Source organism: Penicillium digitatum, chromosome 6, assembly GCF_016767815.1.
Source record: "Penicillium digitatum chromosome 6, complete sequence".
Lineage (NCBI taxonomy): Eukaryota > Fungi > Ascomycota > Eurotiomycetes > Eurotiales > Aspergillaceae > Penicillium > Penicillium digitatum.
In genome coordinates this window covers 1,497,551-1,512,362 of record NC_089389.1, presented here as the reverse complement: position 1 = coordinate 1,512,362, position 14,812 = coordinate 1,497,551, and the positions used below count along the sequence as shown (strand labels likewise).

Sequence of the window (14,812 nt, the reverse complement as noted above, 5' to 3'; positions counted from 1 at the left end):
TGGCTGCAAAAGTGGCCCAATGGCGGGCTTTGGGCCTTGCGCCAGAGGGTACAGTACCTGTAAGGGCTGAAACACTGCCCGAGAGGGGACCCAGTCGCCTGGTTATGGAGCCACTGGCCGGTTTCAGATGACATTTAGCCCCTGCGCGCGAGCCTAGTTGGTCCTTTGAGTAGATGATGGCGTTCATTGGTGTTCATTGGCGCTCATCACCCCGTTTGTGGGAATGTGATTGGCCCTGTGGGGAGGCTAGGAACATCCATGTGGAACTCCGATGGCAAAGTTCGTTCTTTTTGCCTCCTCTTCTGGCCCTTCGAGCGGCTGATCAGACACGAGAGACTTTGTCCTTTTGTATTCCGGTTGGTTGTGGGTTGTGTTCCTGAATTTCTCCCCTGGTACCTAGATAATTCTCATGGATGCTTCCAGGGGTTAATAGCATGTGACGGGTATCCATACATCCAGCATTTAAATCGTATTCGGACTTGAACTCGAGTAAAAGAAGTCGCTTTGGGACTAAGGATGTGGAGCCTTTATCTGTTTCACAAAATAAGACAAACAAAGAGGCTAGGGGGAATCTGTAGGGTTTGAAATGTCCAAATAACCGAGGCGTTGCTGATTGTGGCCTGGTTTCTCAGGCAGCCTGCTTCACTCATCCGAGGTCTCAAACAAAGCCCAATCTCCTCTTCTTTTTCGTATTTTCTTACGGGCTGATTACCCATGGGATAGAGTAGATGACCTCAATCGATTCCATTCAGCTCTAGTAGGACCACGAAATCATGCATCATAGTTCTACCCGGGCTACAGTGGCATCGCTAGCTTCCCTTTTTCTCGCTTGCAATGCCCACATCCAACCCCGCAATTATTAATACAGGAGTCATATGTTGTTGTTGGTTACTACGGACACGGACATGATGTCGTTGTGAAGGTCGTTGTACTTTGTAGGGCAGTGGGGACGATCAGCTTGTTCGCCGGCTCGCCGGTAAAACGAAGTTCTTTCAGCTGGTAATGTGAACTTGTCGCCTAGCCACAGCAGAAGGTGAAAGAAGATCCCCTTCACTTCTATCTCGGAGAGTTTATGGAATATGTTGTACACTTCCTCTTCGGAGTAGTCCTGAATCTATCAAGCAGCGATTTCGGTTAGATCGACCGTCTCCGGTGCCTAGCCTTCATCGCAAATGTAGCTTCGGACTTCCGAGGCTGATTTATGCAGTTCAAAACGAACATTTTTACGCAGGAGGCATGACAGTGATGAACGGAACACCTGCTCCGCATTCACCTAACCAGAAGTATGAGATAAGAGGCCAGTCACCAGTCAGTGATCTATGATCACTTTGCAGCACGGTCAAATGGCAAACACGATCGATCTTTTGAACAAAAAAATCTCTGGTATTGTAGATAGCGAACATAGAAAGGGTCCAAATATACGGAGTACAACATACGTGTTGAGTCCTGCAAAGGGCCCACAACAACCTTCAAATTTTGAATGTTCTATGTCCCCACGTAGATATTGTAGTTGGTTTTTATCTTCAAGGAAAATACAACATACACATTTGATGAAGATAAATTTCTTCACCAACGGCGACCTGATCGCCGAAATTAGCGCTGCCCGCTCTTGGCTTCCGTTGTCGAAGTCGGAAACGCCAAGATGTGGCGAACACTGCTAGCATCCGACACTTTGAGACAGCATGCTGTAACTCAAGTGTTTTGGATCCCCATAACTACACTATGCACGTAGCAACTCGGTTTACAAGACAGTAATTCGAATTCTCCATATCGTTTTACACATACGCTTTGGATTTATCAAAATGGTAATCTTGATCCGCTACTTTGATTTCAAAGAATTGATCGATGGTGAGTACGAAGTCCTCCATACTCCGTACGGCGAGAGTATATGATACAGTGGTGGATTTTCAAAATAGAATGTGGCTGAGACTGAGGCTGGGCAATGCTCGAGCCTACAGGCATCAGCCCATGCCTAGAGAACTCGAATTAGTTCAAGATCATAAAGGTACACCATGAATGTGATGTACAGAATAGCAATCATCAATTTCCCATGGATGATCTGGTTTGAAACCCCATTTCTACTGCTCCCAACGCGTAGCCTAAATGGATGCAAAAGCGCATACGGAGTACTCCGGACAGATCTCAGGGGTGACTGGTGCTTTGTGGTCCCTCGGGAAGATCCATGATCGTTACTTGCCGCATTAGCTATACTTTGACAGCCATCTTTTTCAATTCAAATGATCAGACCGAACAGCCTCCTACTAACCAGCCCCTGAGAATCCCAGCCCCTTTCCCCTGTCGATGATGTACGATGAACGGACTATTCTGTACAACATAGGGAGAAGCCTGTCATCATGCGTATAAAGAGTACATCTTTTGATATTAGGATCTTCCTTGGCGCAGTGACAGAGCAAACAGTCAACCGTAATCAGTCTGAGTTGTGTTCGCTCCATCTATCATGGCCAGCGCAGGGCTCGTGCTTGCAGGACCTTCATACCAGTATCGTTCACCGGCATCGCACATGATATATAGGTCTACTTCGTGCCGTGTGTGATCAACATAGTCCAGTGATTAGGGTTTCTAATAGAAGACCTAGTACATCACATCGCAGAGTGAAAAACATAGTGACTGTCAAGTCAATCCCGTCCAATGACTTCTCCAAGTCATTTGGCACTTATAGTATAGCTTGCGTTTAAAACGCTGTGGTGAATTTCGGGTTGAGTGAATCAATGATATCTATGGGTAGCAAGCAGGAAAAGGGTCCAAGACGACACATCCACCGTGGACCTGCATGCTTCCAACCTTGGAAGGTTCGCCCGGCTTACAAACTCGGGATCACCACCTAGGCAAGAGCTTCGCTATGTAACTTATAGGTACGGAGTTATGTTATGGCTCTTCAACGGCTCCTAGGCGTTTGATTGCGAGTTCCATCTCATGAAATGCTTTGAGTTGAGAAAATGTTGTAGTTATCTGTGGGGCGACTCAGCATGAAAGACTACCTGCCACCCAAGAAGTCAAACACATCTTCCTACATCGCTAGTGATTTCGAGCACAATCTAATGGACGAGGTCTTCAAGATACCGTGTTCATTAGATCGCCGTGATGTGCCATCGTAAAAGAATTGACAGAGACTCGTGACATGTTGAATACTTTCAGCACTTGGCACGGCGCCAGATGGAACGCTGATGCCGCTTTGCGTTCAAAGAAGTTGGGTCCCTGACGAATGTTAGGAGCTAATACATATGCCGCTGCAATGACAAAAAATTTGACAAACAGATTATATCTGTCCTTGTGATCTTTTGGCGGGTTAATGGTCTTATATAATCCAACAGAAGTAGCGGCCTAATGAGTCTACGGGATTACACAGGCTTAGACAGAAGATTCCATGATTCGCTAGTCAGGTCCACTGATGGCTCAAGCGTCTGACATCACAATATGTGTTGTACCTACCTACAACATAGGTAGGCATCTTGTGAGCGCTCAGTCACGCCAGAGATATACTCAAATGGGCATCAGGTCCCACAATGCGGTTAGTCTAATAATTCCTCTCTGATGGCCTCACCAGCTTCAATCTCTTGAGGTCCTCCTCTACCCCCATCCCCGGCCCCCGATGGAACGAGATGATACCAAAACGGAGGCATGGTTTTAATCGATTATCTCGGGATACAAGAGGAATATCCCATTGCCCGTTTAATCTACGGCTGCCGTTGCGTAGTCCGGTAGGCAAAAATTGGAGCTTTAGTCTTTCCCTAGGTCACTGGCACACTGTCCTCCTTAATTCGTAACTCGTTTTTCTTCGTGCTTCAATTACGTCTGAGCACTGCTCTAGAAATTTTCTTATCCTAGTCATGGATCAAAAGCTCTTCTTTGCTTAACAGTGTTTTCTCGCCAAAGATCTGCACCAATAACTTTCGAATAGAGCGGCTATGTTTCAGGCGCTGATGCAGATAGGAACTCCATCTGTGATAGAGATAGAAGGGTACCAAAGACCAAGAGGATGTGCTATCCTGCTGTTGAACCCTCGATGAAGTGAGATTCTATGCACGCGTGCGCTAGAAATGTCAAACGAATGGGACACCCACTTCCTACAACATAGTAAACATCGGATGGCTTCAAAAGGCTCAACAAATCTTAACTTTCACGGTAGATTGTCACGAATCCATGCCGAATGGGAGCTTAGGGTTCCAGGATATGGGAAATCCGCTGGGATTATCCAACTGAACGCACGGTCCATGAGAGAAGAATCCCGTGCTATGTCACTCAGTTGAAGTTGGAGCATTTCCTTGGTGTCTTACAGGCCTACCCGGACGCAGATGACACCTACAACATAGGACCTAAGGGTTTGGGGACTATGAGGAGCTAGAGAATGACAAGATCAAAGGCTGGGACAGATGCGTCAAGCAGATACTTTTGGCTCTGGTTAACAGTCCTTTTGGTGGCATGATTGAATCCTCCTCGGGTGCCGTTATGACTGCCATTGTTCGCTTGATGATGGAGAAGAGAAGGATGACTCATGATCTCCAAGGAAGGTGACACAATCGCCTCTTGTCACTTGGTTTTTCTCGAAGAATTTCTGATTGGTCGTCTCAAAACACATTCTCCACAATTGGAATATGCAATGAACCATGCGTCCACGGAGTACTCCGTCCTCCGGAAATGGCTTTAAATTGGGAAACCAGTGCTAAATACGGAGTACTCCGTATTTGTACGACATTGATGGCTTTGGTTTCCTTGGGATTTTGATTCCGATGTTTCCTGCATTCGGCGAGTTGGATGCAACGGTTCCTCCCGCTCAGGCACAGACTTTGGCACTGGACTACTCATATCCACGGTTAGACCAATTTTTCGGCGGTCCTTCTGTGCCCCAGAGCACATCACAGAAAAGTTTTCGCCTGAGGTGCTAGGACTTGCTGGCAAAATCGCACGAGACTCGGATGGATGTTGGCGTCTTCCTGGGCTAGCAGCTCGGGCACACGAATCAACCACCGGGAGACTTACAACATAGTTACCAAGGCTCGCTTATACAATCTTGGCAGTTTAATGTCACCTCTACAAGTTATTCTCTATTATGTTGTACACCATAGGGCCCTATAAGGACTAGGGATTTAGGGAATGTAGGGATTCTAGGAACCTTATGTGATTAAGATGATATAAGCCAGTCTTCATTGGGCACTTCTCCCGGGGCTTTTTTACGAGTTTGCCCGAGCTGCTAGCCCAGGAAGACGCTAGGATCAATGTGCGAGCAATTTGCCCACCAGCGGGGCTGGTCACTGGAGTGCCAGAAAATCCTGATGAGCAGCCCCACACTGCCAATTACGGAAGGGCAAAGTCGAACCTCAGGTGGAAATCGTTCCTATTCAGGCCACTGCCGTGAGACAGCAGAGAACTACGACATATGATACCAACACGGCGATGGCACCCATCATGTAACCGACGACTACGAAAAAAAAAAAAAAAAAAAAAAAACCTAGACTGACACCCTTTGACTTCAAAGCTATAGATACCTTGAAAGGCTAAGAGGAAAGCAAAAGAATGAAAAGAGTCAAATTCACAAGTGCGAAGCAGAAGACCGAAATCGGCGACGCTGACCCCGCAGTGGCGTCGCTTACGTGGTATTTTGGCGGAGCCTTTCCGAGACAAGAATGCTTGAAAAATGCTTGATGAAGGCTTGGATTGGCTTAATTTCGAGACTGAAATGCTTGGATTAGCTTAAGAGAGATAGAATTTGGTCTTGGAAAAAGCTTAGCGTCAGGGATTCAGACTTCACAATCTTAGCTTAGTATGTGTTGATCAAAGACTCCGTACGGAATACTCCGTAGATTGCCCTCCTGTCCTAGTCGAAGGCTCTTTCTTCAGACAACTGTGGTGGAACCCGGTTTGAGGTTGAGAAAAGAAGCTGATAAAGCACTATCTCACTGGCCCCTCGAGATTCGATTAAGTCGCGGACTCCGTCGGGGTCCCGTCCACTGATTATATTGGTTTTAGCCACTGTAAGCTCCCTTGGATGCTAGGGTGCTCCTTGGTCAAAGCGCAGATAAGACGGCCAACAGATCCCCACGGTCTCATGTTATGAGTACTCCGTACCACACGAAATTCAAGGCCTGCAAATGCAGCCCATTTCCGGCGGACCCCTCCTCTTCCCTGTTGGACTACAGATAGGCTAGCGTTGAATCCACATTACGTTTAAGCAAAAAAAAAAAAAAAAATTTTCGGACTACTTTTCTACGATATCAGACGAAGGAGACAACTACTCCTAATCCACATCCGCCGATGAGAGAACTAGATATTTATATCGGCGTCAAAGCGGTGTATCTAGTGTCGACCTTTTGACCATTGCTCGGCGTCCCGTCGGCGATACTGAGCCCGGGTGGGGTACCGGAATCGAAAGCGAGTGGCGACTTACTCTTTTTGGAGTAGTTCCCTCCCACAGACTGTGATCAATATCTCTCTTATCTTGCCACGAGCTGGGTTCCCTGGCTAATCAAACCTTATGTTGCATGCTCGAGCCCCGGAAACCGGGGCTAAAATGGTAGTGCCACTTTTGCTTTTGCTCAAAGATATATCAGAAGACCCGACCCGGAAATTTTGGGGGGCCATTGGCTTGAGTGTATCTCACCTCTGAGACATCACAACATCTGCCAGTCTCTCAACATGGCGCCTACGCCAACAGATAACCTGGTTGAGCGCGAATCCTCTGCAGGGATTAATAACGAAAAGATTGGGGACAAGGGTGGAGAGATGAACAAGGCCGCTTCTATTCAGGAAGTGCCTCTGTCGAATTACGATGACGCCGAAGGTCTCTCTAAAGGGAATGCAGCTCCCTTTGCGACCGCGAAGGATATCGTCACTCATGTGATTGACCTTGACGATGACCCAACACTCAATCCATGGACATTTCGCATGTTCTTCATTGGTAAGCTCTGTCATTGCGGTATCCCTCGTAATAATCCAACATGCCCGCTTACCCGAAATCAGGTCTTGGGTTGTCCGCATTTGGTGCGGTTCTGCAAGAAATCATGTACTTCAAGCCTCAAGTTGTATACGTCTCAGTCATGTTCTTGACCGTCCTTGCGCAAACCTTGGGTACAGCGATGTCTACCTTCATCCCACGGAAAGGTGTTATTGGCCGTTTTCTTAACCCTTTCCCTTGGAACCGAAAGGAACACACTGCAGCAGTTCTCATGTCATCGGCGGCGGCCGTCTCGGCCCTGTCAACAGAAGCTTTGGCTGCGCAAAAGCTCTATTACGGAGGATATCCTAATGAAGCTGCAGGCATCTTCATCACTCTTTCTTCGCAACTCATTGGGTATGGCATTGCAGGCATGATGCGGGAGATTTTGGTGAGCCCGACCGCCATGCTGTATCCCATCAACCTGCCAATCACTACTGTCATGGAGATCTTGCATAAACCCAAAGCCGAGACCAGGCAGAGATTCAAGGTGTTCTGGATTGTATTTGTTGGAATCTTTTGCTGGGAGTGGTTCCCCGAGGTACGTTTGCTCCACCAGGTCGATTCACGTTACAGATTCTGACAACATGCTAGTACATCTTTCCACTTTTGTCTGCGGTTTCCATTTTCTGCTTGGCCAACCAAAACAGTCTCGTCTTCACCAACCTGTTCGGAGGCTCCCAGGGTAATGAGGGCATGGGATTGCTGTCTGTTTGCTTTGACTGGAATTATGTTGCTGGGTTCGGATCACCACTTTGGATGCCGCTTGAAACTTTGGTCAACAGTTTCATCGGTTATCTCGGAGGCATTGCCCTCTCCATGGCACTTTACTACGGAAACGTTTGGAGAGCCAAGGATTTCCCTTTCATGGCTCAGCTTCTCTATGACGGGAGCTCAAACACGACCAATCATGTTCAATACAATGAGTCTGCTATTATGAATGCAGACTTCACTGTGAACGGCACTCTCGTTGATCAGACGGGAACACCTTACCTTACCGCGACATACGTGAACTATCTTATCACATCCAACGCTGGGCTCACTGCCACTTTTGTTCACATGTTCCTCTGGAATTACGCCGAAGTCAGTCTTGGATGGACTTGGATGACACTGACCAACTTGAAGAAGGTTTTGGATCCTTCTCTTTACATGTTCTGGCGGCACACTGGTGGTCGCACTGAGGAAGAGAAGGAAAGAATCCGTCAGGACCCTTCCATTGACCCTCATTACAAGTTGATGCTTGAGTATGAAGAAGTTCCAACCAGTTGGTATTTCTTAGTATTTGCTGCCAGCTGGATCGTTGGTATCGTATGCTTATACGTGATGAAGTCCACTCTTCCGTGGTGGGGCTTTATCGTCGCAACCCTCTTCCTTTTCGTCTTTATGGTCTTCTTTGGGGCGCAATATGCCATTACGGGCTTCGGTTACAACTTGCAGCCAATTTTCCAAATGCTTGCTGGTTACATGATGCCTGAACGTCCTTTAGGTATCGACTCCGCTGCTTTGAAAACTTTTGATATTTTTTCCACTGACAAAATTTCAGCCAACATGTACTTCACTACGTACACCTACAATGGTATCTCGCAAGGACTGCTGCTTCTCCGTGATCTGAAACTGGCCCAACAGAACAAATTGTCACCAAAAGCTACGTTTGTCACTCAGGTCATCGGTTGTATCATGGGGGCCCTTCTCAACTATGTCATGATGATAACGTAAGTCAAGAACCTCATGAGATTGCCATCCAGTCTAACCTGTCTTCAGCATTGTTCAAAACCAAGCAACTATCATCAAGTCTCCCGAAGGAACGAACATTTGGTCCGGCGCCCAAGTCCAGCAGTTCAACACTCTCGCCATTGCTTGGTCGATTGCACCTAAAATGTTTTCCATTGGTGCTCGCTACGAATGGGTCACAGCAGCTTACTTGGTCGGCTTCCTCGCTCCATTGCCCTTCTACATCATGCACCGTTTCTTCCCTCACCAGCGAATCTGGTCTTACCTCAACACATCCATCATTCTGTGGTACCTTGGGGAACTTTTTGTTGGCCTGAATGCTTCCATCACCACCTACTACATTCTGGGAGCTTTCGGTCAATTCTATCTGCGACGTTACCGACCGCAATGGTTCATGAAGTGGAACTACCTTTTGTCCGCCGCACTAGACGGTGGCACACAGGTGATGGTATTCTTGGCCACATTTGCAGTTTTCGGTGGTTCTGGAAAGTCGGTTTCTTTCCCAACGTGGGCAGGTAATCGTGAAAACAACTTTGATTACTGCAAGTTCAATGAAGCCTCAGAGTGATTGAGGCTGTTCTTGAGCCTTTTCGTCGCGTTTCCGTGTTTTACTCATATCCGGGCATAATTATTTGTTCCTTCAGACAAGCCTAGAATAGAACGAACTGAATGAATTTTTTTGAAAGATAGAACACTAATTTGGCAACCCTGGTCTCGAATTTTAAGTCTCTACTCTGCGGACGACATAAATCAAAGGCATCATCTCGCCTTTCAAGGTTGTTCAAAGTTCACCCTCTTGACTACAAATCCGTTCCAATTATCCTTGCTGCGATGTTGCAGGGCCCTTTCTTCATCTGCATGGTAGAACATTTCACTATTACTTTTTCACATCATACCCGGCATATTGCTGCACAGGTTTTGGGTTGGGGTTTTAGTTTCTTGCCAACGAATAATCCATCGCGGGCTGGGCTACAAGCCGGAATCTCGGTATTGGACGGCCCCTAACATGTTTTGTTGAAATCCATGAGACTATGAGGTGCTATCACCTGACTCGCCAGGCTAGAGTCTTATTATGAGCACTGAGCCTCCCAAAAAAAACCTCGCTTCCCATGGAACTCTTCATAAAAGAGAACCACAGTTCTTCTCGCTTGTGGACTAGCGCACAGAGCTATGTCTACAGATACTGGGTGAGCTAACTGGTATAGATAGACTTAAACAACATCCTTCTCAAGGTGGTCGCTTCAATTGGACAAACTACATGCTAACACACAAGAGCATGCGGTGCTAAAATTTTCATTTCATGCTTGCAGAAGCCATATTCCCATCCATAGCCCAAGTCACCGATAACCTAGCAATGGGCCGGGTTATCGGGGTAAACGTTCTGCGTGTTGCAGGTGTTAGGGGGCACAAAGAGAGGTGCAGCTGGAATAAATCAACGCAAGCTCAAAATGTCAATTGACGGTCAAGAACTTACTGTTGACGCCATAATATGTCGGTGGGTCGCGCACGATAGCGTAGCGGCCGCCCAAGGTGAGATTGTCTTCGCAACTAATCTGGCCCTGGCTACCATTGGTGTTGGTTGAGCCGGTCCAGATGTCAATATGAGATTTACCGTTGGTGTAGTCGGTGGCTTCAGGCCGGTCAGCGAAGGGATGACTGGAGCATTGGGAGATCTGTAAACTCACTGCACTGGGCACAGTCGTCCTCGTAACGGCCATATTTGGTTAGAAGCGGCAGATAAACAATCTCGCAGACGTTGAGCTCGCCAGGTGCAGTTGCGATTGTTACGGGGTCATCATAGGTGCCGGAGCCTGTCACACGTATCATCAGCCAGAGGAACCAGTCGTCGTTTGAAGAAACATCATACCCCCGGCAACGTAATTTCGACCTCCGCAATTGTGGGCGGTAGCGGGGCCAGGAGGAGAATTGTCTGGGTAGCCGTAAAAAGTGACTATAAAGTTGCCCGGTGTGGAGCAGGCGGTGCTGACACCGACAAAGGCCGCGCCAAGAAGTATAGTGATGCTGGTCTTCATTTTGTGAGACAGGATACGGGGTGGGTGAGGTGCAGAGATCTATAGTTCATAGGGATCGAGCAGCCTCTCTACTTTTATACTAATATAACAATGTTGTGAAAAAGCTGCTTTTTACGCGTAAAAGTCACAGGTGGGTGAATGGTCTACTAACATGGCAAATTCTTGCCGACTCTGCCCCGCAATCATGCCTACCATGCAATACTACGTGGAGTGCGGCGGAGATAATCAAGGATCATTGAATTGGATGGATCTGCTAATATTAGAAGGGGACTATTTGGCACATGCATTAGTGTTAAGCACGTATCCAGCTGAAAAATGTGCTTGCGGCATGGTAATTCGCGCGAAAGCTTCGGCCACTCGCAAGCGTCCTTACATTGCTCAGAGCGCCATGAACATGGTGCTGTTTCTCTCGTGGCCGTCTTTACCACCCTTGTCTGCACTTGCCTGCTTACTGAGGGGCCTATAGAGTTTTTTTGCGGATTGCGCAGTAACAATGCTGATGTTAGTGACATCGGTCATTTCAAAGAAGCTGAGATAAGGCCAGCATTCGTCGGTGCTTCTGGAAGCCAGAAAATCCAAGAAAAGTGTCACTGTAGTACCCGAGCGTGGTATTCAAATTGAACAGCTTGTTGACGAGGAGAGCGTGGTGAATGTATAATTTTACCGAAGGCACAATGGAGAATGACCCAATAAGATATCCGGTCTGGAATGACACCCCTCATTCATTTCTGGCATGCCGTGGAGTCATCTGCGGGCTTGAAAGGTGGCCTAAATTCTTCGGACTCTGGTTGAGCATGGAGCCAATGAGAAAGTGGCATGGCAATTTTAACTTGCGTGTCTAGGAACTATCGTCAGTCTCGCAGGCTCCTAAGAGCTGAAACTTCTTCGCCTCACAACAAGATCACGATTGCAAATAAAAGCGTGAGCTTATTGGGTCTAGAGATGGCTTTGCTGTCAAATCCTGTGAAGATTGTCACGATATCTAAGCAGATATATCCAATTGCCTTAACAGCACCGGGGCAATAGTCTCCACAGCCTGATTAGGAGATCACAGGGTACTCGAAGGAATGTTCCCAGGAGCCTTTCGTATGGATGAAATATAGTACTGATTGGTTGATCAAGATGGAGGCTCCATTGTGGTGCAATTGACTGCAGTAAGATAATCCGGGATGAATGGTCATCCTGATGATGCTGTAGTGAAGGTGGCACGTGGCCGGGCTAGCGTGGTGGCATTTTTATTGAGGTTGGACTCGAAGCAAAAAGCGGCAAGGTCTGAGAACTACAACGGGAAGGGATCCAGCATTTGGACCTTACTTATATATAGTGTGGTCGCGACAATTATTTTTTCTCATTTCCACATCCCCCGAAAAGATCTCAACCGAATATGTTATCCTTGAGCATTCCATCATACTCAAAGCCATCGGGCTACCAGCTTTCTGAGTTGGCCAAGCCGGAGATCAGTGATCCAAAAGATGTGATCATAAGGGTTCATGCGGCGAGCATCAATCCGATCGACGTGAAGAAAGCCGATGGTTTACTGAAATTTGCGATGAAAGATACGTATGTGAGCCCATGTACATTGCGAAAAGTGGACCTAACCAAAAAAAGCTTCCCTTATAAAATCGGCTATGACTGTGCCGGCATAATCACAGAGATTGGGTCGGATGTGACCCGGCTTCAAGTCGGAGCTGAAGTCTATACTAGATTACCAGAGATTTCTCGAGGTATACACTGATGCGACGATCAAAAAGGATCCCACTGATATTTGACTACTAGGATCTTGCAGTGAATTTGTCAAATGTACAGAGAAGTACATTGCCCTGAAGCCACCGTCATTGTCATTTGAGGATGCAGCTTCAATCCCTCTGGCAGCAATGACTGCACTTCAAGCACTCGGAAAATACAAAGGAGATTTAACTGAAAAGACTGTCTTTGTGCCCGCCGGCTGTACGTTGCTTTTCTCCTGCGAACTGTTTTACATGAGTCTAATTGGATGAAAGTGAGTGGAACAGGTCTTTTTGCTTGCCAATTGGCAAAGAATGTCTTCCATGCAGGCAAGGTCATCACCACAGTTTCGACCTCGAAGGTGGATAAGATCAACGACCTCCTAGGCGAAGGGACTGTCGATGAAAGTAAGAGCTCACATTCCGCGTGGATAAACCCTTGCTTACTAATTGATAGTAATCGACTACACAAAAATCGACCCAAGAAAGGTCATCAAATCTGGCTCTGTGGACTTCCTCTTCGACACAGTGGGTTCTGCACTGGAGTACCTCTGCCTGATGAATCAAAAATCTGGATGTATCGTGTCAGTTGCGACCATGCCATCGGGTAATCAGCTCCAGGAATATTCACTTATGGATCTTCCCCAACAGGGTGGCGTTCCCTTTGCTCTACGAATGGGACTCAATGCTTTCGATTGGGTCCGTAAACTAAGAGCATGGCGCTATGGTGTTGAGTATTCATACATGTTTCTAGAATCGAGTGGTGAAGATCTGGACGAGTTGAGAAAGTATGTTGAGGAAAACAAGCTGAGAACAGTAGTTGGAAACTCCGTTGAGCTGTCAGACATTGAAGCAGTGAGATCAGCATGCCAGACGGTTTATAGTGGAAAGGGAGGTCTCGGGAAGCTGGTTGTCAAAGTTGCCGATTCGTAGTCTTTCCAACTCATGAATGTCAGAATGAACCTCCATCAGACCTATAGTAATGTTATTCATACTGAAACCAATACAGAGAATTGGAAACCACACAGTGAAAGGGATATGAAGTGATATCATATCAGAGATTAGCCTTTGTGAGCTCCAACTCAGTCCACTCCCATAATCGCTTTCCCATATCCTCATTGCATGCCCACGTGTTTCGACGTTTCAAAATTCCAACAGGAACATAATAACCTCCATTGGTGAGCTCCTCCTTCTTTGCGCCAACAGCAGCCCACAGCGAGTTACACGCACCCTGGCGCACTGTCGAGCTCGATAAACGCAGAAGCTTAGAACCCAAGGCAGTGAAGACGGATCTCGAATTTAAAGCGTCATACAAATTCGTTACGATAATACCTGGATGAACAGCGACCGACGTTATTGACGGGTACCGCCTGCTCAATTCTGCAGCGAAGAGAATATTGGCAGCTTTCGACGCGCCATACCGAGCAAGTGTATTGGCCTTCTTGAGCTTCTCTTGATCCAAGATATTCTCAAATGCCGGCGCAAAGTTATGCCCCACAGAAGCGAGCGACACGACGCGGACATCCGAGCCCGGCTCCTCAGCCGTCTTGAGCAGTATTGGCAGCAGCAATTTGGTAAGATAGAAGTGTCCGGTATGATTCGTGCCAAGCTGGATTTCATGACCCATTTCTGTTTCGCCAGGAGGCAGGGCCATCACACCAGCATTGAGAATCAGGATGTCGAGACGAGACGACTGAGCGTTGACTCGCTCCGCTGCGTTCTTGATCGATTTACCTGACATCAAGTCCAACGGTATCCAGACAATTTCGACATCATCTGATCCGGATGATTTCACCGACTCGATGGCATCCTCCGCCTTTGCTTTTGAACGCGCACCGAGGAAAATTCTCTCCGGATTGTGCTTGGCCAGCTGGAGGATCGTTTCTTTACCTAAGCCTGCATTTCCTGTGGATGTGCATCGCGTTAGATGCGGTATCAATGCACCGTGATATACGGTTTAACCCACCGCCCGTAATCAAGACGACCTTCCCGATCAGATCTGGGATGTCGTTCTCAGGTGTGAAGCTTACTGCACTCACGTAGTTGAGTGCATCTATTGCAGCTATTACCCATCCAGACATTTTGATGAAAGGTAGGAAATGTTGGGATTTGGGTTGCGTTCGGCGTTGAACTAGTTAAAAGCCGATGTTAGACTGGGATATGGCCCCCTAGGTCCCAAATATTCACCGAAAGATTTGTTATAGTCAAGTGGTCGGATTGGCTGTGTGTTTTCCCCCGCGGCCGAGCCATAGCAGAAAGAGAGTAGAAAAGAGTGTCGCGACACTCGCGAAGTCGATGGGTAGGCAAAGATCAAGTTAGGACTTTTGGGAAATTAAGAAGCGTACGGACTTGAGAGTGCCTCTATCACATGTGAA

At 47.3% G+C, this 14,812-nt stretch overlaps 4 protein-coding genes across 4 annotated transcripts; 2 read left to right on the top strand and 2 right to left on the bottom strand.

Moving 5' to 3' along the window:
• Positions 1-6,651: 6,651 nt before the first annotated feature.
• Positions 6,652-9,248, top strand: Pdw03_5559 (Oligopeptide transporter OPT superfamily; the record flags this gene model as incomplete). The annotated part of the gene is made up of 5 exons (XM_014683275.1): positions 6,652-6,913; positions 6,976-7,490; positions 7,544-8,435; positions 8,493-8,661; positions 8,711-9,248. 5 exons carry the CDS (start codon positions 6,652-6,654, stop codon positions 9,246-9,248), a joined length of 2,376 nt encoding a protein of 791 aa, XP_014538761.1.
• Positions 9,249-10,028: 780 nt separating this feature from the next.
• Pdw03_5558 (putative carbohydrate-binding protein) lies at positions 10,029-10,713 on the bottom strand (the record flags this gene model as incomplete). The annotated part of the gene is made up of 4 exons (XM_014683276.1): positions 10,029-10,102; positions 10,155-10,310; positions 10,366-10,491; positions 10,548-10,713. 4 exons carry the CDS (start codon positions 10,711-10,713, stop codon positions 10,029-10,031), a joined length of 522 nt encoding a protein of 173 aa, XP_014538762.1.
• A 1,384-nt stretch (positions 10,714-12,097) lies between these two features.
• Pdw03_5557 (Alcohol dehydrogenase superfamily, zinc-containing) lies at positions 12,098-13,370 on the top strand (the record flags this gene model as incomplete). Its single annotated transcript, XM_066101090.1, has 5 exons — positions 12,098-12,273; positions 12,322-12,437; positions 12,490-12,660; positions 12,714-12,845; positions 12,895-13,370. 5 exons carry the CDS (start codon positions 12,098-12,100, stop codon positions 13,368-13,370), a joined length of 1,071 nt encoding a protein of 356 aa, XP_065958030.1.
• A 121-nt stretch (positions 13,371-13,491) lies between these two features.
• Pdw03_5556 (Short-chain dehydrogenase/reductase SDR) lies at positions 13,492-14,518 on the bottom strand (the record flags this gene model as incomplete). The annotated part of the gene is made up of 2 exons (XM_014683278.1): positions 13,492-14,342; positions 14,404-14,518. 2 exons carry the CDS (start codon positions 14,516-14,518, stop codon positions 13,492-13,494), a joined length of 966 nt encoding a protein of 321 aa, XP_014538764.1.
• Positions 14,519-14,812: the final 294 nt, after the last annotated feature.